This window comes from Tiliqua scincoides, chromosome 9 (genome assembly GCF_035046505.1).
Source record: "Tiliqua scincoides isolate rTilSci1 chromosome 9, rTilSci1.hap2, whole genome shotgun sequence".
In the NCBI taxonomy this organism is placed as follows: domain Eukaryota; kingdom Metazoa; phylum Chordata; class Lepidosauria; order Squamata; family Scincidae; genus Tiliqua; species Tiliqua scincoides.
Window position 1 is genome coordinate 32,089,830 of NC_089829.1, and position 21,108 is coordinate 32,110,937.

Consider the following 21,108-nt stretch of genomic DNA (forward strand, 5'->3'; position numbering starts at 1 on the left):
GTTTTTTTTCAGTAGTGGCAAAGGTGATTGTCTTTTTCTTAATGGCATAAATCTCTGACTTATTCTTTGCTTGATAGTGTGTCAACTCATGCTTTTTCGATTCCTTTTATGTTGTCATTAAACTAGTTATAATTAGAATTGCGTGGCTACACGGGCTTAATACAGCATTATTAATTATACTGAGACCTTGCCAGGAGGCTGCCATTGTCAGCTCTCTTATGGGCTCAGCGACTCTTGGTAATATGTATTAAATGCACATTTGCTGCCACTGCAGTCGCTTTAACGTCAAGGCGCAGTGCCACGGGCACCAGGCATGCAGGGGCAAGAGAGTAGGAAGTGCACTTCAGCGTGGTCCTATCAACACCAGGCAAATGCATTTGAACTTAAGAACAATGGGAGCCGAGCCTCACCACTGCAGTTCAACCGGTTCAGCACGACTCACTAATCATCACTAACAGGCAGTGAATTATGTACCTCCACATTCACCCCAATGCCTGTCTTTTAGCATCAGTGGGCACCACCCAGGTTTCACCTTCAGGATTCAGATAATCAGCTCTTGTTCCTACTGGCTTTCCCTCAAGACCGGTATGGAAATAAGTGTATGTGTCTGCCAGGGATCAAATGCTTTTGGAGACAAAAGTAGGTACTGGGAACATTACAGAATACTATCATCTCCCCATGATACCTCTACACAAAGCGCTCTGTTCCTCTTTTGGCCTGACATAGTTTCTACCTGATAAAATCCCGCAGGTCTGCTTGTTTTAAACAAGGACCACATTCTCTCTCTCTCTCTCTCTCTCTCTCTCTCTCTCTCTCTCTCTCTCTCTCTCTCTCTCTCTCTGAGAAATGAAGTGTAAAATTAATGCTTATTCTGAACTTTCGAGACAAAGTAGAGGAAGAGCCCTAAGAATCTTTGATTAGGTGCACTGTTTGTTCAGCATTAAATTAATCGATCCACCAGCAGATAGTGGATTCAAGAAGAAGATGGAAAGATGCTGGCACACCATGTAGTAGAGATCTGCTTTCTGTGGTAAAAATGAGAGGAGTTGCATGTAATTCATATGTTAAGATTGGTCTCTTTTGAGAATATCTGCCGTATTTTGAGGTTATCTGTCTCCTCTACCCCTTTATTGTCAACTTTCCTTCCCATATATGGAATAAATATGAAGAAATTGACTAGGTATTTTCTCATACTAAAACGCTACACTTCATGCCTAACTAATGTTGTCAATGCTGTTAAGCTACCTGGTGTGTAAGTTCTGTCATTCTTGAGAGCCTTTGTCCAAAAATGTCTGTGATCCTCACCCTCATGTTTTATATGGAAATTTACATGCTGTAGAATGGTACCAGTATGTTATTGGCCAGTTTCACCAACCAAATTCTGTTGGTGGCTACCAAAGGCTTTTCAGAGGTGGCCTTTTAGTTGTAGAATGATCTCCAAAGGAGAGCAGGCTGCCCTCTCTATCCATTTTTAAACAGATGCTGAACTTTGTGTCTCAGAAGTCATTTAATATGGCACTGAACCGATTTAATACTGGTTTTTAATTGGTTCTGTGCAGCTGTTTTTCTTTTCTATTTGCTTTGATTGTATGGGTGTATTTTCAATTTTTTTGTGTTGTAGACCTCTTAATTTTTTATTTGAGAAGTAGAATATAAGGATAGCAAATAAAAGCACTATCTGACCACATCTTTGGCCATTTGTCATGGTTTTGGATAGGCATATATGAAAAAGGAGACATTTGTCAGGCTAAACCACAGTACTTCCTTCTCTGATTTTTCTCTCCCCCCTTTCCTTTTTTTAAAAATTTCTTGCTGGATGGTTTCATTGACACAGAAAATATATAATGGACTCCTGTGGGAGTGCAACAAAAAAACCCACTGGTGGGAAGAAGGCCTTATAATTCAGAAGTGGGTTTGCAAATCAAAAGGTCTTGCCTCCAGTGGGATGAATTTCCACATCTGCGGGAACCTATTACATTTGTATTATTTTTTGTTTGAGTTTTGTTTGTCGTGGCTTTTACTATTTGAAGTACATCCCAGACTGGGCCCAAAAGTGGTATATAATTAGCATTAACCAAATATGCAGAAGCCCAGGAATATAATTTCCTTCCATGCATTTGGTTGACTGTTAGTGTCTAGTAGTGGCTGTGAGACTGAGCTGCATGTTGAGGAGGCCTTGGCTTAGATCTTACCCCTGTTGTGAACTCACTTTGCAACTTGTCCCCCCAGTGCATTTCAGTGTCTCTGTGAGACCTCCATCTGGAACTGGGCCTTGAGAGTTGTCAGCTCATCAGATTCTAGACAGGATGTGGAAACCCTGAGCAGGTGTTTGACGGCAGAAGGGGACTGAACTTGGAGGAGCAAAGTGAGACTTACGGCCCAATTCTAACCAAGCCCTGATACTTGTTTATGTTGTATTTCTGTGCTGTTAACTGCCTTGAATTCCCTGGTGAAAGAAGAGTGGGATTGAAATATCAAAGCAACCCTACAAGAAATCTAGCCTGGATTAGGGCTATACTGGAAACACCTCTGTAGTCGTGGGGGGGGGGGGGAGGGAGGGAGAAGTTGAGATCTCATTTTGGTGCCAGGGTTTTCCTTCAAAGGAAAACCACCTGTGAAGAGGTAACCACATTTTCATACAGCTCTGTTGGAACATGATGTGCATTTTGTAGGAAAGATCTGAAGTGCTGCCCACAAAGGATTGGACCATGTGGCTTTTACATTTGATGTTTTCCTTTGGATTCCTCCACAGCAGTGATTCTTGAGCCCAGTGGTCTGAGGGTCACTATTCTGGTTTCCTTGTTCTTTGTGGGCTGTAACATTTTCGCAGCTCTACAGCCACCATCTGGGAAGATGCTTGGAAGGTGTCTGCATTCAGATTCCACTGCTGCAGGTGTGCTCTGTGGCCTGCCTCCAGCAAAGCTACCTATGCACATGGTGAAACCCCTTGCACACAGCTGGGTGTTTCTTCTGAAGATTCCACTGCAGTTGCTTGCACTGCTGAAGAAGGAAATTTCTTTAAATTTTAAAATTACAACTGAAAAATAGGTTGCTTCTCCAACATGTGATGTAAACCACAAAGTGCAATGTGGACTGCAGCATAGCTTGTCTCCCTTGACCTCAGTTTAAGAGCTACAGCCCCTTGGTTGGGACATCCTTCTGTGGAGGAAACTTAGGAATGAGTACATTTATGAAGCTGCCTTATACGGAATCAGATCACTGGTCCGTCCAGGTGTTCCAGCAAGAGTTGTTCCTAGACCTACCTAGAGCTAGAGGTTGAACCTGGGATCTTCTGCATGCAAAGCAGATGTGATTTCTCTGACATCTTAATTATGAGGAATTCATCATGCCTCTAGTTTGTGCCTTGTATCAGTGCTTGTTATATGGCATAAGGTACAGTGGGCCCCTTGGTATCCATGGAGGATCCGTTCCAAGACCCACCGCAGATATCAAATTATGCGGATAATGAAATATGCGGGAAGGTCTACCCTACCTGGGGGCCGTGTCCAGCCCTCCATAGGTCGCAAGTGGCCTCCCTGCACCTTAGAATATGTCAGGTTGCAACCAGAAGTCACCGGCCTGAAGTGGCTTCTGGTCACATCCAGGGGGTCCTCTTAGGCCCTCTAGCCATGGGCTCAGCATCCGCAGATGCTAAGCCCTCAGATAAGGAGGGTCCACTGTACTGTGTTCCATTAGATCCTTGTACCTGTTCCAATGATGTAATTAAAGACCTAGAGAATCTTTGAATGCTGTGGGGTTGGAACACTCTCCCAGAGGCAGTGGTTTCTGTTGGAGTTAAGTGGGAGGTGTGAGATGAGGCAAAATTCACAGCAAGGTTGAAGGACAGCTCTGAGTTATTTTCCAGGTTAAATTGTAGACAAAATACCGCAGCCTGTCCTATGCAATCATTTGTTTTTGGCTTCCATTTCTTAGTACCTCATATTTACTTTTGAGTCCAAGGAGTGGTGAGCGAAAGCAGAAAATGACTTTGTGTTGTTCCATGAGCACTTTAGGTAGCACTGGTAGAAGACTTGGGTGCCACAGCACAACAGAAGTTGTGTTGCAGTCTGAGAAATGTGGTGAATCAGGAAGATCCAGATGATAGCACATAAATTCTAATCATGTGTCATGAGAAGTTTTCTTAAGAGAGTATAAAAAGTCTGACACACGATTTAACCACGAAGGAGGAAGTCCTTTGGAATGGGTGGGCTGCTTGTCTCCCACAACTTTCATCTGCAAAGAATTGATCCTTCTGTGAACAGAAGAGGCTTTCCACTACCACAAGTCAATCTTGGCATCCGAGTCATTATCATTGTCCCTTATTTTTGTATTTATTGTTATAGTGTCATCAGTGTTCAAGATGCTGTTTCTATTTTGAAAATTGTCCCTTTGAAGTGGAGACTTACTCCCAGAGCCGTAACTAGGGCGAAGCCTGAGGGGCACCTGCCACATGTGGTATGCCAGTGGGGGCACATTGATAGGCTCTGTCCTAGTTACGGAGGAGGTGCTGTAGCTTCACACCCTCCTTTCCTTCTTTGATGGAGGCTCCCTTTCTAAGAGCCCATGTAGCCCATGTTTGCCTGCTCATGTGTTTTGAGCCACTCTGCCCCGCCAGCTTACCATATCAGGTGTATGAAATACAAATCCTTGTTGAAATGAGTATTCCCAAAGGCCACATGTAAGAGAGAGATTGAAAAGTGACCATGAATGGTCCCGCTTCATATTGAAATATAAAAATTTTGGCTGGCTGAACACCTCAGGCTCTGGACTCTGGCTATTCCTTAATACGATCATCTTCTTATTCTTGACATTCATGGAATCCAGATGGAATAGAAAGTGGCATTTCAGTCCTTCTTCAAGTGGCCCTGCCTGAACTAACACTGCACGTTTGTTTTAAATGTGGTTTGAGTATTCTTATATATTGTTTTATTCCAAGAGCAGTGGAGGAGAGAGGCATGATATTGTCACGAGCCTGGGGAAACAGGAGTGTATGTTACCAGCAGTTTGATCACAATATCACTTTCATCACAGCTCAAAATAGCAATGCCCCTCAAATTTGACTTGCGGCTGTACACCTGAACACGTCGTACAAGTGTACCGCGGGCTGTTGTTGTAATGGGGGTCCTGTTGCAGTGGCAGCGTCTTTGGGTCCCGGAAGCCACGCAAATCCGGCGCACAGAGCTTCTTACCGATGACTGCCTTTCAGACGCTAATCTGCTGTGTCACTAACAAGTTGTATCATTTGAACCTTGCAGAGGAAGGCATCAATCATGAGTGCAAGCTGTGTAACCAGATGTTTGACTCTCCGGCAAAGCTTCTGTGTCACCTGATTGAGCACAGCTTCGAGGGAATGGGAGGAACATTCAAATGCCCTGTTTGTTTTACAGGTAAGACAGTCAGACCCAGACAAGCCTCAGTGTGCATGGCTTGATCCAGAAATGACACACGGGGAGTTTTAAAATACAGTATTCTTTTCTTTGGAAGGAGGGGCAGGGGGAGAAATGCTCTGCTAGGAAGCTTTAGAATGTCATGTGTTGGAAACTGGAGCTATTCTGGAAGAAGGGCTTTTTTCCCCCCTTTCAATATTTTCCAAGCAGTTAAGCCTTTTGGAAAGAATGCAAAATGAATTATTCCTATGTACTAATGTAACAAAACTGCAAAAGTGACCCACTCTTGAATCTGGACATAGGAGAACTGGGTCTTGACCTTGCTAACTGTCATTGGAAAACATCCCTTCATGTCCAACTTCGCTCTCCATCTGGAAAAAGGGAGTTAGAGGACCAAACTAGACATGGCATTAAATGCTTGATCATCTAGTTAGCAGCTTGTGTTCAGTTAAAAAGAGTATTTGAAAGCTGGCTCCAGTTTGGGATCATGGTGCAGGCATGGATCACCTAACAGCTCTTTGGGGATAAAGAGCTGTTTTGGTGAAGGGCAGTCTACAGTGGCAAACCAGTGTGAAAACAAAGCACCCCTTATCTCAGCACTGCCTCTACACATAGATACCAGTTGCTGCTGTGCTCTAAAAATTACAACCTAATAGCACTGGAAAAAATTACAGCTATAAGCCAGTTTTCATATATAGCTCCCAAATCTTGTGACCTCAACGCTGTGTAGATTCAGATGCCTAAACATGACTTTTTGAGAAGGCTCTGGGCCTAAATGGCTCCTACAGAAATGGTTGCCTGATTTGCTGTATGTTGTTCTCCTCCTCCTCCTACTTGAAACGTGTTCCTGTTTGTTTTGTTGTTTTGATGTGTTATTGTAATTGTTACCGTGTATTTTGACTTCTGTGTTAGTGGGTTATGCCCTTAAAAAGTGAGACATGACTAAGCACCACTGAGAGCAATGAGACAATTTAATCCTGATGACTTTTAGTCTGACTGATTTTATTCGGATTTAGAATTCTTAATTGTCTTAGAATACCACCCAGTGTTTTGCTAAGTGCCACTTTGTGTTGTTTTTATAAGATAAATTAGTGCAGGGGTTCCCAAAATCTTTTCCTTGGCGACCCGCTGAATCATCTGTGGTGGTTCCAGGACCCACTAACGCCAGGACGCTGCAGGGTAAAATGGCGGATGACTTGGAAGTTGTTTCTGGGCCGCGTGGCTCACATCATTGGCCATGTAAAACTACATTTCATAAACTGTGTGTCACACCAGTGGGTCGTGACACAGTTTGGGAAGAGCGGCATGACACAGCCAATGATGCGGGTGGGGACATGGGTGACTTGGAAGCACCTTCCAAGTTGTCTTCCATTTTACTCTGCAGCGTCTTGGCCTTGGCCAACCCACAGCCCACCAGAAATTGGGTAACTATCCACCTGTCAGTCATAACACACAGTTTGAAAACCGCTGAATTAGGGTGTGTATTTTTTTACAGAGAACTAAAATAAAGAATTCTGGGCTCCTGGGAGTGGAACCATGTTGACACATGACCCACCCCTGATCTCCAAATCCTACTATTGAAGTTGGTAGCATCATGTCTGCACCAGGACAACAGTGCACTCATGGGGGGGGGCGCAAGGGGAAATTGCTGAGTTTCTCTCTGTTTCTGACCATGTTATTGATTTTTCTCCAGTTTTTGTACAGGCAAATAAATTGCAGCAACATATCTTTGCTGTCCATGGGCAAGAAGATAAAATTTATGATTGTTCCCAGTGCCCACAGAAGTTCTTCTTTCAGACGGAACTTCAGGTACTGTTTGTTTGTTTAAAAAGAAAGAATTAAAAACTGTTGTATTATCTGGCAGATAATACAGTTTGAATGATTATTGAGAGAAACATCTTTCCTTTCCTACAACATCAGAAAATTCTCCTCTCCTTCTTTCTCTCTCTTTCTCTTTTTCTCTCTGGGTGCAATCTCAACAAAAAAAATAAAATAAAAATGGAAAAAAAGATCAACAAAAAAAATAAAATAAAAATGGAAAAAAAGAGGGTCCTCTGAGCCCGGACAGCATAAATAAATAAGACCCGACAACTTTAATCATTCGCTCTGAGGATTTCTCTTGACAGTAGCGTTGAGACGCATTGCCACGTCCACGCCAAGCACAGTGTAAATAATTCCTTCCCATTGGTTAATAATTTAAGGAAAGATTAGCATGCAAAAACTCAACTAACATTTTGACATTCTCCATCTCTTTCCCTCCACCCCCTCTGCACACACACTAAAATAGAGTGGGGGCAGGGAGTGAAACGGGCTGTATTCCCTTTGAAACCCAAGGTCAAAAATGTACAGTTGTGTTTTTTTCCAGCATCACTTGGCTGTGATTGGTATTTGTGGGTTTCAGCAGGATTGGGTCCATAACAGAGGCAAGGCAATATCAGGTCCATAAACTTGCTGTTGCCTGAGAGACAGGACATAGGCTACAAAGCAAAGAGGAAGTCAGGGAAACCCATAAGCTTTGAGGGGTAAGGGTCACAAATGGTTCCAGAAAGAGATGTAAAAATCATGGAAGGATTAGGGAGTTGGGCACTGCACTGGAGCACTTGGCCAAAATGGTTTGCCTTCTTTCTGCTTCCATCTGCCTGGGCTTCTGGGAGGCTGAGTTAGGTACTTGACCCCACTGCCACGGTGCTTGCATGCCATTGTCCTGTGTGGCTCAGTCCTGCTGGAAGTGGAGATGGCTGAGGCTGTGATTCGGCAGTGGGCAAGATGTTGCTGTGCAGCTGCCTTGACCCTTCAGAATAGGTACAGTTTGGGGAAGGAGTGTGCAGAGTTAGGCCCCAACTGTGGGGCAAGCTGTTCACTCATATGGTTGCAGTGGTGATACTTGCAAAAGATGGTTCATGGACATTTGGTGGTTGGGGGGGGGGGAGAGACAGAAAAAGATGGTCTAGCTATGATCTAGCTTTCCCATCTAGTTTTCTCAAACAGTAGATGGTCTAGTAAACCTATTAGTGGACTGAACCATATTTGACTGTAGGTGGGGACTTCAAGATTGAATTATCTTCAGTTCCATACCCACCCCCCACCCCCAAATCCCTGAAAATATAAAGCTAGCATGTCAGGAAGAAGGCTAGGTTAGAACCTTTTCCCTTGGTGTGTTAGTTTTCCATATGTAGTGATTTTTTGTTTTATTTGTATGGAGGAAAATTCAAGCTTGTGAGTCTCCACTTGCAATCTGAAGAGGTGCAGTCAGAAACAGGTTTACCATCTCATTGGCTGTTTGGGAGAGTCAGGCTTCCAACCCTTTGTAACTGCTATGGCTGTTGCATGCAGTTGCATAGCCAGAGGTGTGGGGAGCCATGGGGTAAGTACTGCAGGCGCTGTAACGTGCCATGTAAGTGACCCCTCCCACTTGTAGTCAGAACCATTCAGGGCAGTGATGGCGAGTGGAAGGCAGTGCTTATATGGCATACTGCGGCACCTACATTACTTACTGTGCTGCCCCCTTCCCCGGCTACACTGCTGGTTGCAAGTAACACAGTTTCAGTTTAGTTCTGCAGATTAGTTTTGCTGCTCATTTTTTTCTTAAAGCACGCAATGGGTTTCTGCTGCTTCAATCTACTTCTTCTGCAGCTTCCCTTTACTACTTCTTCAGCTGCTGCTGGACATGGCTTCATCCAAATCTGTGCAAGAGTTCCCAGCCAACAGCAAAACTGGGACTCACCCACACTTTCTGGCTTAACCCCTGTAACCCCTGGCAGATCTGCCATCCATGTATGCAGGTGAAAACCTGTACTGCAATCTCTCGGCAGGGGTGGTGGTGACAGCTGCAGTCCACGTTCCCCTGACTCTCTCCGATACCTTAGGCCAGCCTCAGGCACAAGGTCTCTGGGAACTCCCTCTTGGACTCCTGCACCCTCCTGTTCCTGCAATCTGTGTCTGAACAGATGCGATTTTGGCTCAATCGAAAGAGATTTCCAGACAGTGGGCTTGATCATATTGGTTGAAAATAAAAATATGCATTAAAACTCCCATTTTGACCTTCATTTGTGAAGCCTATTAAGCATTGTAAGGAGTTCTTTTTATTGCACCATGCTCTTGCAACTTGCACCTTTCCTGAAATTCTATGCTAGACCTTTTAACTTTATAGAGCCGTGCTGAAATCTTCATTCTTGACCTTCCTTGCTGTACATTATTTTATGCATTAGCACTTCTTCCAAGATGTTGCTGCAACCTCCTGGTAAATATAATTTTTTGAATGGAATGTTTCACTCTGTCTCATTTAAATCTGTTCCCTTTATAAACCGCGATGTACTTAAACTTCGGAGGGGTGTGTGTGTGTGTTTTATTTATTTATCTTCCTCAATTCCCAAGCTGCTGCCTCTTGTGCCGTGCTGTCACACTGCAGAAGGGATGGTTGATCTTTTCACTTTGTTGATTTTATATTCTTTCTCCCAAGGGGATCCTCTTCCTTCCCCTTGTTCTGGCAATCTCATTTGCATAAGTGTACAAAAGTTTTAACTATACCTTGTTAATATTTTAATAAAGTCAGCAGATTTTTTTTTGTTTTGTTTCTGTGCTTTCTTGTCAGTGGCTTTGAGGAAGGCAACAGTCTGGTTAGAAGCTTGATTTTGTTCCTGTAATTGTTGTCCCCTTCCCCTTTCCTATTTGTGTCCTACAAAAGTGATCTGTGGACAAATATTATATAGTTAATATGAGCAGAGTCATTTGGGGGTGGATCTTCTGAAATCTTAAATCAACCCGTTCCACCACCACTCCCAGTGACTGATAATTCTGACCTTAAACTTGCAAGCTTGCTTTTATTGGGCAATCTATTAATTGTAGCCAAGGACGCATGCAGACAGGGCCATAGCTAGAGGTTGGAGAAAATGGTTTTAACTTTTTTTTACGGATTTCAGTGTTTTCCAAAAATCAGAAGTGCAGAAAGCGGTGTTTTTATTCAAAATTTGCATTTAGAAGGTCTTGTGTTTAGTTCTTGTCATCTAGAGACAGGGCTGGGAAAGAAACCCTTCTGAAACTATGGAAGACTGCAGCCAGTCTTCTGTTTTGTCCCATGTGCTCATGTTTGGAAGCCAGCACAACATGAAGGTTGGCACATAGAGAGCAGTTGGCCCATGGTCACCACTGAGCTTCATGGCTGAACCCAAATCCAAGACTATAGCAAGTACACCATAAGGCCTGTACCCTGGGTTTTGTCTTAGTTTATCTCATGTTTATATGAGATAAACATGTTTTTCTCCTATGCAGAGATTGATTCTGTCTGAGAATATTGTTATATGCAAAGCAAATCTGAAACATATGCTTATTTAGAAACTAAATTGTATCTCTTGCAAGCTGGTACAAGGACACAGCCAATCCCTTTTGTCACAGCTTTGAATATTAGACATTTTCATCAACAGGATAAGATCTAGGTAAAGTCAAAACTTAAACCATGTGAAACGAAATGGTTAAAAACTGCTCAGTAAATACTTGGTACATTTTATAGAAGCAAATCTTCCCATAATGGATAGTACTTTGCTATAACTAATTCTTCTTTATCTCTTACTGGAATGTATTTAATGACACTGGGAAAATGTCTACTTAGGTCTGGAGTTAATTTTAAATTGAATTTATCCTTATTCATACAACAGAGAGACAAAAGACAGTCTTTTGAATCAGGGGAGGATTTCTACTTATCTCTCTATCAAATTGATCTGGAGCTGGTGTTGAGTATCTCCCTACATCCACCTGACTTGCTAATTGCGTGGGATTGCTTGAAAATCATCAAGCAGAAGCACTTTAGTTAGTATATTGCTGGACTACATTCGCACATCTACAAAAGCAGCGTTGGATCCACCAAGCTTGGGGTCAAATATTATCTACTGGGAAATTGGAGGGGATCACTCCCTACATCAAATTATGCTTGAGAATTTACATAAAAATTATTGTGATTTTTGGTTGGCCTGACAGTGGTGTCAACAAGCTAAACAAAGTGGCTGCCTCAGGATAAGCTTGGGTTGTTGGGACAGGCCTATCCTAGAACAGAATGTTTATTTTACACCAGGTTGTCAAACATAAGACCCTTATGCCAGATACAGCCCATGGAGGTTCTTTATTCTGGTCCTTGGGCTTTCCCAGCACTACCATCAGCTGCTCTCAGCTACTGAGCTGTGCTGAGGTGTCGCATCTGCAAGTGCAACCTGCATGATAATTGGGCTCTCCCATATCTTGGAAATATGATCAAGATTTGCATGTTTTCTCTTCTGTCATTTGCAGCTAATGAGTTCCTAGGTGAGAAAAAAAGTGCTTGTTTCTGGTCATGACCAGCTTGGTAGCATCATTTCCAGCCCTTAGCTGGCATCATGAATGCTGTTCAGCCCACTGTATGAATTAAGTTTGATACCCCTGTTATATACACTATATAGACAACTCTTTAGTGGATTTATGAGTGTGCTTCATCATGAAGCCACTTCAGAGAGAAGGCAGGCAGCAAAGATTGTAACTCTCACTTTGACCGCTACTGGAAGGAAGCACAAAGGACACTAGTGCCAAGCAGTAAACTCTGCTATTGCCAGGATTTAGTGGCAAGGAGTACAGTTGTTGCCACCAGGGCTATATAGTAGGTGGGCAGCAACAAATATGTGAACGGGAACAGCATGATTTGGTGATTCTATCTTTGTAGCCCTGCCCCAAGCTCTGTATCTTGGTCACGCTAGAGAGTTACAAGGCAGAGTCTTGGAGCTGACTTTTAAATCTATGACTGATGCATTTAGGTCACTGAGGCTGCTGTTGGGTCAATAGATGATCAAAGCAATTGGGTGTGCCTCTTGACTACTATTTGATTATAAATCCTAATCAATAACCTGCCCTTCTCCTTCCTCCCATTTCTTTGTTAAAGTCTTTAACAGCCCAAACCTACCTAACTACCCGTGCGGCGATGCAGCAGCGCCAATATGGCACCTGCTGCATCCTGCCGGGGGAATTTTAGCCTCCAGAGGCCTTATTGGGGCAAGGGAGCTGGCAGGAGAGAAAGCTCCTACCAGCTCAGTGTGTCTGTTCATACCTGCACCAGTTATATACCTGGCACAAGTACAAATGGATCTGTGAAGGCGTATCACGCTGAGAAGGGGGCTAGGATTCAGCAGACACACTTATGCCAATGTTGTTCCTCTCCGCCCTCATTGCCATCCTGTTTCACCCCCTTGCCACCTTCCTCCAACTCCCTGCACCAACTTACTGGTGACAGTGGGCGTCTCTGATGCGCTGACCTGGTCGCCGCTGCTTGTGGTGGTGTCCAAGCTGTGTTCTCTGGCATGTTGCATTTGTGACAACCGGAAAGCATCTTACACCACCAGAATGTTCATTCCAATGGTGAGCTGTTAGGATTGGACCATAAGTTTAACTGCATTCTTGGCACCATTTTGTTTGTGAAGTTTTACATGCCGTTTATACAAATGGTTGGTAAAGCAGAAGCTATCTGGTGATCTACCAAGATCAGTGACCTATTTTTCTGCATTGTAGCCCAGGATCAACACTAGAGCGGACCTAGTTTCGGCCATGTTGCTGAGGCATCCAAAGCTGTGACAGCCTGTAAGAAGACATCAGTTCCTGCCCCCGCCCCCAGTTGGGGAACTTGTTTTGGTATCATCATCTGCATCATAGACAAAGCCTGAGAGTTTAATCAGGATGGTGGGTCCTACATCCTTAATTGCCTTAAGAACTGCATTAAGCAAATTGTGAATGAGTAGCAGGGAATTTGCAGGGAACTCAAAGAGGGTTTTGTCTCTGATCTTCCTCCCCACTGTTTTGTGAGGAACCATTGCATAGCCACTGAAGTATTTGTGTTTAAAGGATTAATTCCTGCTGTTTGCTTGTGTGCCGCTAATCACACCGTTTCCTCTTAAATGATTGCAGTTGAGGAAAACTAAAGCAAGGGATAGAACAACCCACCAAGGAGGCAGGTATGGAGGGAGTAGGCTACCTGCCAGGTTCTTTCCTGCACAGGTGTTGTGATGTTTGAGAGCTTACTAGGAAGCAACTGCTGCAGTCCCATTTTGCATCTGGCAGTACAGCAACTGTCAAGTTGTGGGAGCTTTCCAGGAAGAACCTGTGTTTAGGCCAGCACTGCACATTTCAGATAACTCTCACCTGCCTGCAAACACAGAAGCCCTATGTCTATTTCCTCATATTGCAGGGGGTGTGCATAGTGATGCCTTAGGGCAGCGGTTCCCAAACTTTGTGCCCAGGACTCACCAGTGGGCCATGACTCAATTTTTGTTTTGTTGCAAAACTGACAGTGCAGATTAGGCTATGTGCATCAAGAAGCTGCTACTCGGGGGGAAGAGCACTGTTACCCAATCACCATTATAGTCACACCCCTTGGCATTTATAAATCAGGCAGCAGCCTCTAGGGCCTCTAAAAACTTTGGGAATAATTGCCTTAGAGTGTTGCAGCACACTCACGGGGGCACCACGGGATGTTTCCTGTGGCCCCTCTTAGCTATCCCCCTGGGCACTGCCTTCTTTGATCTTGTGAAATCTTGCACAAAGCTGAGGGGGCATCATGACCCGGGTCAGTTTGGGAACCACTGCCATATTGTATCATACGCCGGGTCTCAGCTTAGGCAAGCAAGGATCTGAGGAGTTGGGGGGCAGATAGTCAGATCAGGCAGAAGTCAAAGCCCAGTGCAATGAAGAGATCAGAAAGGGGGAGGGTGCAGAGGCAGGCAGATAGTCAAGGTAGACAGGTGGTCATATTCCCAGAAGTGGAAGTTTGGGGGAGGCACAAAGCAGGATAGTCTGTGTGGCTACTCTCAGCAATGAGTTCCTTGAATCAAAGAACCAAAGCTGAAGCAACAGTTATATAGGGCCAGTTTGTCCCCAGTAATTTCTCCAGAGTCAAGATCATCTGGTCAGTTTAGGCCAGGGGTGCCCAAACTCCGGCCCTGGGGCCACTTGCAGCCCTCAAGGCCTCTCAATGTGGCCCTCAGGGAGCCTCCAGTCTCCAATGAGCCTCTGGCCCTCCAGAGATTTGTTGGAGCCCACACCGGCCCGACGCAACTGCTCTCAGCTTGCGGGAAACAGCTTGACCTCGCGCAAGCTGCAGGCCGAGGGCTCCCTCCACTGCTTGTTGTTTCACGTCTGTGAGGCAGCAGTGGCAGCAAAGGAAAGGCCAGCCTTGCTTTGTGCAAGGCCTTTTATAGGCCTTGAGCTATTGCAAGACCTTCATTCATTCATACAAGTTCATCTTTAATATATTCATGTATGTAAACTTATGTAAATTTATTCAAATTTTAAATGTAAATTAATTCTTTTTCCCCCCGGCCCCCAACACAGTGTCAGAGAGCTGATGTGGCCCTCCTGCCAAAAACTTTGGACACCCCTGGTTTAGGCTGATAAGCTGGAGGTCCCATTCTGGCCATCATCAGCATGACTGGTGCTGTAGCACAAGGACAGACCAATAGCTCTTTCAGGTGGCACAGGGAGCAGTGTCCCTGGATCCAGAGATTGTGAGCCCTTGTTCAAAGATTCAGCTCCCACCCCCACCCCAATACCTTCCATAAGACATCGTGTGATAGCATTGCACTTCAGGTTTCCCTACTACTTCCCCACTCTGTTGATTGTTGTTTGTGGGGCAGAGCAATACTGAAATTGTAATGATGCATTTTGTAGCATTGCACCTGATGGATCAGACCTCAGGGGTTTCAGATTTGCAGATGGAGTGGTTGTGAAGTAGCAGTGTAGATACAGGCCCCATTCCAGAAACAGCAGCAACTGTTACCCTACACATACCTGATCTTATCTGATCTTAGAAGCTAAGCAGGGTCAGGCCTGGTTAGTACTTGGATGGGAGACCGTCTGGGAATACCAGTTGCTGTAGGCTTATACCATAGTCTTTCGAGACTGAAGGTTGCCAACCAATCAAAGGGACTAATGACTGAGAAAGAAATGGCTTCTGGTCACATCTGGGAGGTCTTCTGAGCAGGCTAGAAGCCAGCACAACCTCTGGAGGGCCAGGTGCAGCTCCAGGTGAGTAATTATGGTGCAACATTGGCCCCCATGTGGATTTCAGTGTCTGCGGGGGGCAAGGTCCCTGAGAGGAATTATCTCAGGGGTACGTAGTTTCTTTTGGTCCCCTCCCCAAAGGGGGAAAGGGAGTGGTGAAGGGGGAAGGGTGGTGATGGGGCAGGTGGAATGGGGGCAGGAGTGGTGGGTGCCAAATGCTAGAAGAGCCTCCAGAGCACAGGTCTGGATGTGGAGCCCAGGTCTGGTAGACCTGGCCTCCCAATCAGATCGGCCTCTTTCTTTTCATCTCCTTGAGCCAGCTGAGATCCCAAGAAATTTTGGAGGCTCTTCCTTTGGCTTCTGGGTCTCCTTTTTGACCCTGGGCATGAATACAATTTACATGTACCCTCCTCTCATAGACCTTGCATGGAGGATCTTGGAACAGATCCCCTGTGGATACCAAGGGTCCAGTGTATTTGTAAGCTTTCATTTAAAGGACTTTTCAGTCATATAAATTCTGAGTGCCAGATAGCACTGGCATTCCGGGGCGGGGGGCAAAACACTAAGTTTCTTCAGATGCCTGGTCACTAGTGTAAAGCGGTCACTCTACCTCCCCTTCAGAACCAGTTGTGTCTGCAAAAGCAAAAGATTTTACAGTCCCACCTGGCTCTGAAGGCAAGGAGGAGGGGACACTTTACACCAGCAGTCAGGAGTCTGAAGAAACTTAGTGCCCCCCCCCCCCCCGGAATGCTAGTGCCAGATTGTGATGCGATATAAGCCAATCCTAAATTGTTTGAGGAGGGTGTACCAAATACCTGCTTGAATAATTGTTTCAAGGTTTTGTTTTGTTACTAATTAGGTAGAAAAAAGATCTCTCTAATAAGCTCTAAATTGTGACTGTGATAAGAAGCAGCTTGATCATTATTTTAACTTATGTTGTATTTTACAATTTGTGCTTGGCTTAGGAATTAAACCTCATGAGACAGCTTTTGGAAACATACCACAAACACATTTTAAATTTGATGAAAGGCATTTGTTCTTTCCATAATTTTTGTCCATAATTTTTGCAAGCAAGGTATGGGATTTTTCGCCCCCTTATAACCTGTTTCGCATTTTTCTTAAAACTATGGAATTCCCTACAATCCATCAGCATATGCATTTTCCCCCAATCTTTCTTCCTTTTTTAATCGGAATTAGTCATTGTAACAGACTTGATTACAGGGATTTTTTTTTGGGGGGGGGAGGGGGTTATTATAGAATGTGCTTGGAGCATTTTATTTAATATTTAATCATTATTAGTTAAAAAACTAATAAATTACAAGGAAAACAAAATACATTCCAACCGTGTTACTGGGTTTCAGTCAGGCACAGTCAGATAATTATAACTAACATTAATTAAAAATTAACAGTGCTCTAGGCATTTAACCATCACTTCTAGTCTGGTTTTGGCTGCAAAATTCTTCTCTAGTATTTTCAAGGCTTTGCGGAGGGATGTCAATGGATTGGAAATTGTGTGTGTGCGTGCGCGCGCACGCAAGGGTGTGTGTCCCCTTGGAAAACCAGTTTTATTTTCTTCCCTTTCTTTCAAGCTTCACCCTCAAGCTTCACCCTTTCAAGCTTCTTACTATAGTTCCTCAGTATCCGTGGGGTAAAGTTCCAGGGCCCACCCTGCAGATACAATATTTGTGGATACTGGAGTCCCTTTAAAAATGATTTTTAAAAAGTAAAAATCAGTTAAAAAAAAAAGCTTTCCCTACCTTCACACTGCAAAATTGTGCTGTTAACAGGGCTTCAGGGCAGTCTTCTGCATTCCTATAAGCCACTTCTGGGTTGCATGACTCCCTCCCTTAGCCCTGGCTCTTCCCAAAATGCATCACGCAACCTGGAAGTGGCTTGTAGGAGTGCAGAGGACTGCCCTTGGGCCTGCAAACTGCACAATTTTGCAGCACAAAGGTAGGGAAGTCTATTTTCTTACTGATTTTTACTTTTTAAAATGTTTTTAAAAGGGGACCCCATGTCTACGGATAGTGAAATCCAAGGGTGCCAGACCTTCAGATAAGTCAAATCCACTGTATATTTACAAATTAGACTTGGTCCTATTAGGAGCTGGGCTTCTCTGTTCAGATGAGGATTTGTATAAACAGACCTTTAATGACCCAAAGCATTGAGGAACAGTATGGCTGAATTGCTTCTTCATGTAAGCTGATGATTTCTTTTCATGGTGATAACCATGAAATACATTTTTTCTTGTTGCAGAGATGGATTCTGCCTGGATTTGGGGGTTCCCCAATTACCTAGTGTTTAGGAGTGGCACTAACACATTAGCAGCGTTTCGTCTTTCTGTTCTGAATTTCCAGACTTTGCTCAGACATCTCTGCCTGCACAGTTTGCTACAGTTTTTATTTGTGCCCCCCCCCCACCCAAACGTTACTGACATAGATGAGCGCATATGCACTTTGGTTAAATAAAATACCTCTTGATAAGATCATGTGTTCGCATTAAGATCCCTTTTTACATTGTAATTCAACAAATGTGCACAGATGTAACCTGCGAAAGAGTAGTCATGCTCTCAGAATTGTGAAAAAGTGTGCATAATTCCAAAATTAATTTTACAAATTCCCCCAAGTTAAACCAGAAGGCAGGTAGAGCAGAATGTGCCAAGGACCCAGTCTGTGAGCCAGCAGTGAAATGGAACGAGGGACAGTCCTCTCATCCCTAACTGTAACAGCAACTATAAGTAGAATGATTCAGTTTGGCATACAGTACAAGTACCTTCCTCCTCCATCTCTAAATTGAGAGTCACTAGAGCTATCCACACACTCTGTTGTATGCATGTACATGTTTTTGTGTAAATGTCTGCATTCTTTTGAAAGATCAGCTCCTAAAAAAAAGTCATGTGCAGATAGTGTGTCCTGGTGTACATGCATTGAACATACTGCGTAAATAATTGTATTTACATACAGATGAACGGTCATGTGAATTCTGTAGTTGGATTGTATGTCCATTGCACATAACATATCAATAGGGCTGTTGAAATATTGTGAACTGGGGAAATCAGAGTCCAAATTCCCACTTGGCCATTAAGCTTTGGGCAAACCCCTGCATTTCTGCCTGACCTCCACTGCAGGGTTGCTGGGAGAATAAAATAGGGTAACCTCATTTATGCTGCCTTGAGCCATTTACAAGAAGTGTGCCATAAATTAAGGGTCCAGTCCTGAATAGTTGCAGTGCCAGCACTGAGCTCCAGCACTGGGTGTCACAAACTTGCCGTATGGCACGTTCGTGGTACTGGGAGAGGAGGGGCTGCCGGTGCTGACCCTCAGTGTTGCTTGGAAGGCTGGCTGGCGCTCCAGCAGCACCAACCAGTAGTAAGTAGTATTGGGGTAGGGAAAGGTGGGGAGTGGGTGGAACGGGGCAGGGTGGGGAGAAGAACAGGGGCAGGAAGAGCTCTGCTGGATTCTGAACTCCATGTTGGGTCTTCTGGCCAAACTTAAGAGTCTCTCAAATCTGGGCTGGCAAAATAGTCAACACAGACTTGAGGAGCCCAATTGTGGGGCTTGGGGCTTTCCTTGGGGGAAGGGGATGGAAGTCTCTTCCCCTGAGGAGATCTCTGGTGGCTGCTGCAGAGCCACAGGATGCGGTGGTAGCCGCTTTGGTGCTACTGCACTTGGTGGTGGCGGTGCCTTTAGGATCGGTCTGCCCAGCATCCACCCTTTCCCCCAAACCTCTTACAGGTTGTGCATGGCTCTTCTGAGAAAAATGTGTAACAGCTCTCAGGGTAGGACAGATTGAGCTGTGAAATGATGAATCTTTCGAGGAGTCTCTTCTATTGCAATTAAAGCCTCTCTGTTTTTAATGCAGTTCATGCCACTGTTCTGACTACCAAACATAACCTCCTCACATTAACATGTATCAAATACCCAGCAGGGGTGGGGCTGGGAATGGGAATGGAGGGGGAGGCAAAGGGAGCCAGGTGAAAATCATTGGTGGAGTCATTGATGCACTTAAGTGCACCCAAATGTCAACATGTGTGATGGAGTGCAAGAAGGCATGCCTTTCCAGTGTGGCAGCACTGGCATCGAGAAGGGACTTCCGACAGGAGAGGGACAGACGCAGCATGGAGCTGATGCTGAAGCTGCCCATCGAAACCCATGGTTGCCTGGCATTCTATGCCCCCAGGGCAAAGGTCCAACTAACTTTTGTGCAGGCACCTTGCCATCCCAACAGATGGGCAGGAGCAGCAGCATCCAACAAACAATGTATATGCATCAGTTGTGTTTACCGAAAGCACAATCCCTCGTCATAAATGTCCAAACGCCTGGCCCGAGCTGCGGTTCCTCCAGACATGGAAGCTGCTCTCACTGCTACTGCAAAAGCTACGAGGGAGGCAGGTGATAAAGATATACGTGCCAATAAACATCATTAGCATCCTGTTTGGCAGCTTTGTGATAATGCTTTTAAAAAGGGAAAGGAAGACCTTGCCTTGCAAGTGGAGAGCTGCTTTGAACAGTCTGAAATGAAGAGGCTCTGTGATATTTAGAATAGATGCTTGCAGTAGGGCTTCCCCTTTCTTCTTGCAAGCAGATGGGATGCACCTATTGTCCAGGTGCAGAAAAGAGTGACCAAAATGATTACTGGGCTAGGACACCTCCCTTATGAGGAAAGGCTACAGCGTTTGGGGCTCCTCAATCTGGAAAAAAGGTGTCTGGGCAGGGTATGATTGAGATGTACAAAATCATGCAGGGGTTGGATAGAGTGGAAATAGGGATCCTCTTTTCCCTCTCACACAACACCAGAACCAGTGGACAGCCACTAAAACTGAGTGTCGGGAGAGTTAGAACAGATAATAGAAAATATTTCTTTACCCAGTGCGTAATTAATCTGCGGAACTTCTCGCCACAGGATTTGGTGATGGCACTTGGCCTGGATACCTTGAAAAAGGGATTGTATAGATTTAAGGAGGAAAAGTTTATCACAGGTTACAAGACACGAGAGGTACATACAACCTCCTGGTTTTAGAAGTAGCCTATTCTGAAGGCGCGTCCAAGGTAGTAAAGGATACAGCAGGGGTTCTCAAACCACTCGGGAGTAAAAACTTCCGAGGTAGGTCCTTGTGGTGGAGGGGAGAATACAGTGACACTGCATTCACGATCGCAAACCAGAAGTGGGTCACGATCATTATTTTTTTCATTCTCTGCATCTAGGGAGCCCTGTGGAGGCATCTGTGGGGCTCTCGCACCCCTGGGATGCTGCTGCTCCTTGCTGTGAGTAACAGAAAGCCCTTGCCCACCAACAGTAGCACGATCCTAGGGTATCGAATCACTGCATTCCCCCCCTCCCCGCCCCTTAAATGGGTGAAGGCAGAAGTCCTCAGGCTGTGGCGTTGTGACACCCCAGTTTGAGAACCTCTGAGATACAGGGATCTTGTTTTTCTTATGTGCTCCGTGAAGCTGGACTAGGTGGCCTGACCCAGCAGGGCTTCTTATGTCCAGTTGCACCCTATTTTCCTCCATTCAGTACCCTATTTGAAAAGATTGCATTCTTGCCCACTCCTTCCCAAGGGCTAGAGTTTGGTAACAATATGTCAGTTATCAAACCCCACAGTTATCCTGATAAATTCCAGCTTGACATGACAATCCATGTGACAGGAAGTTGCCTTATACTGAGTCAGACTCTTGGCTCTTCTACCTCAGTATTGTCAACGCTGACTGGCACC

At 44.7% G+C, this 21,108-nt stretch overlaps 1 protein-coding gene across 2 annotated transcripts in view; it reads left to right on the forward strand.

Annotated features, from left to right (window-relative positions):
• The window catches only part of ZNF423 (zinc finger protein 423), a 334,984-nt gene that overhangs the window by 285,447 nt on the left and 28,429 nt on the right, over positions 1 to 21,108 (forward strand). For both annotated transcript variants that reach the window (XM_066637032.1, XM_066637033.1), the window contains 2 exons: positions 5,256 to 5,387; positions 7,081 to 7,196. In XM_066637032.1, coding sequence (XP_066493129.1) covers positions 5,256 to 5,387; positions 7,081 to 7,196 — 248 coding nt within the window. The remainder of the gene's footprint in view (positions 1 to 5,255; positions 5,388 to 7,080; positions 7,197 to 21,108) is intronic.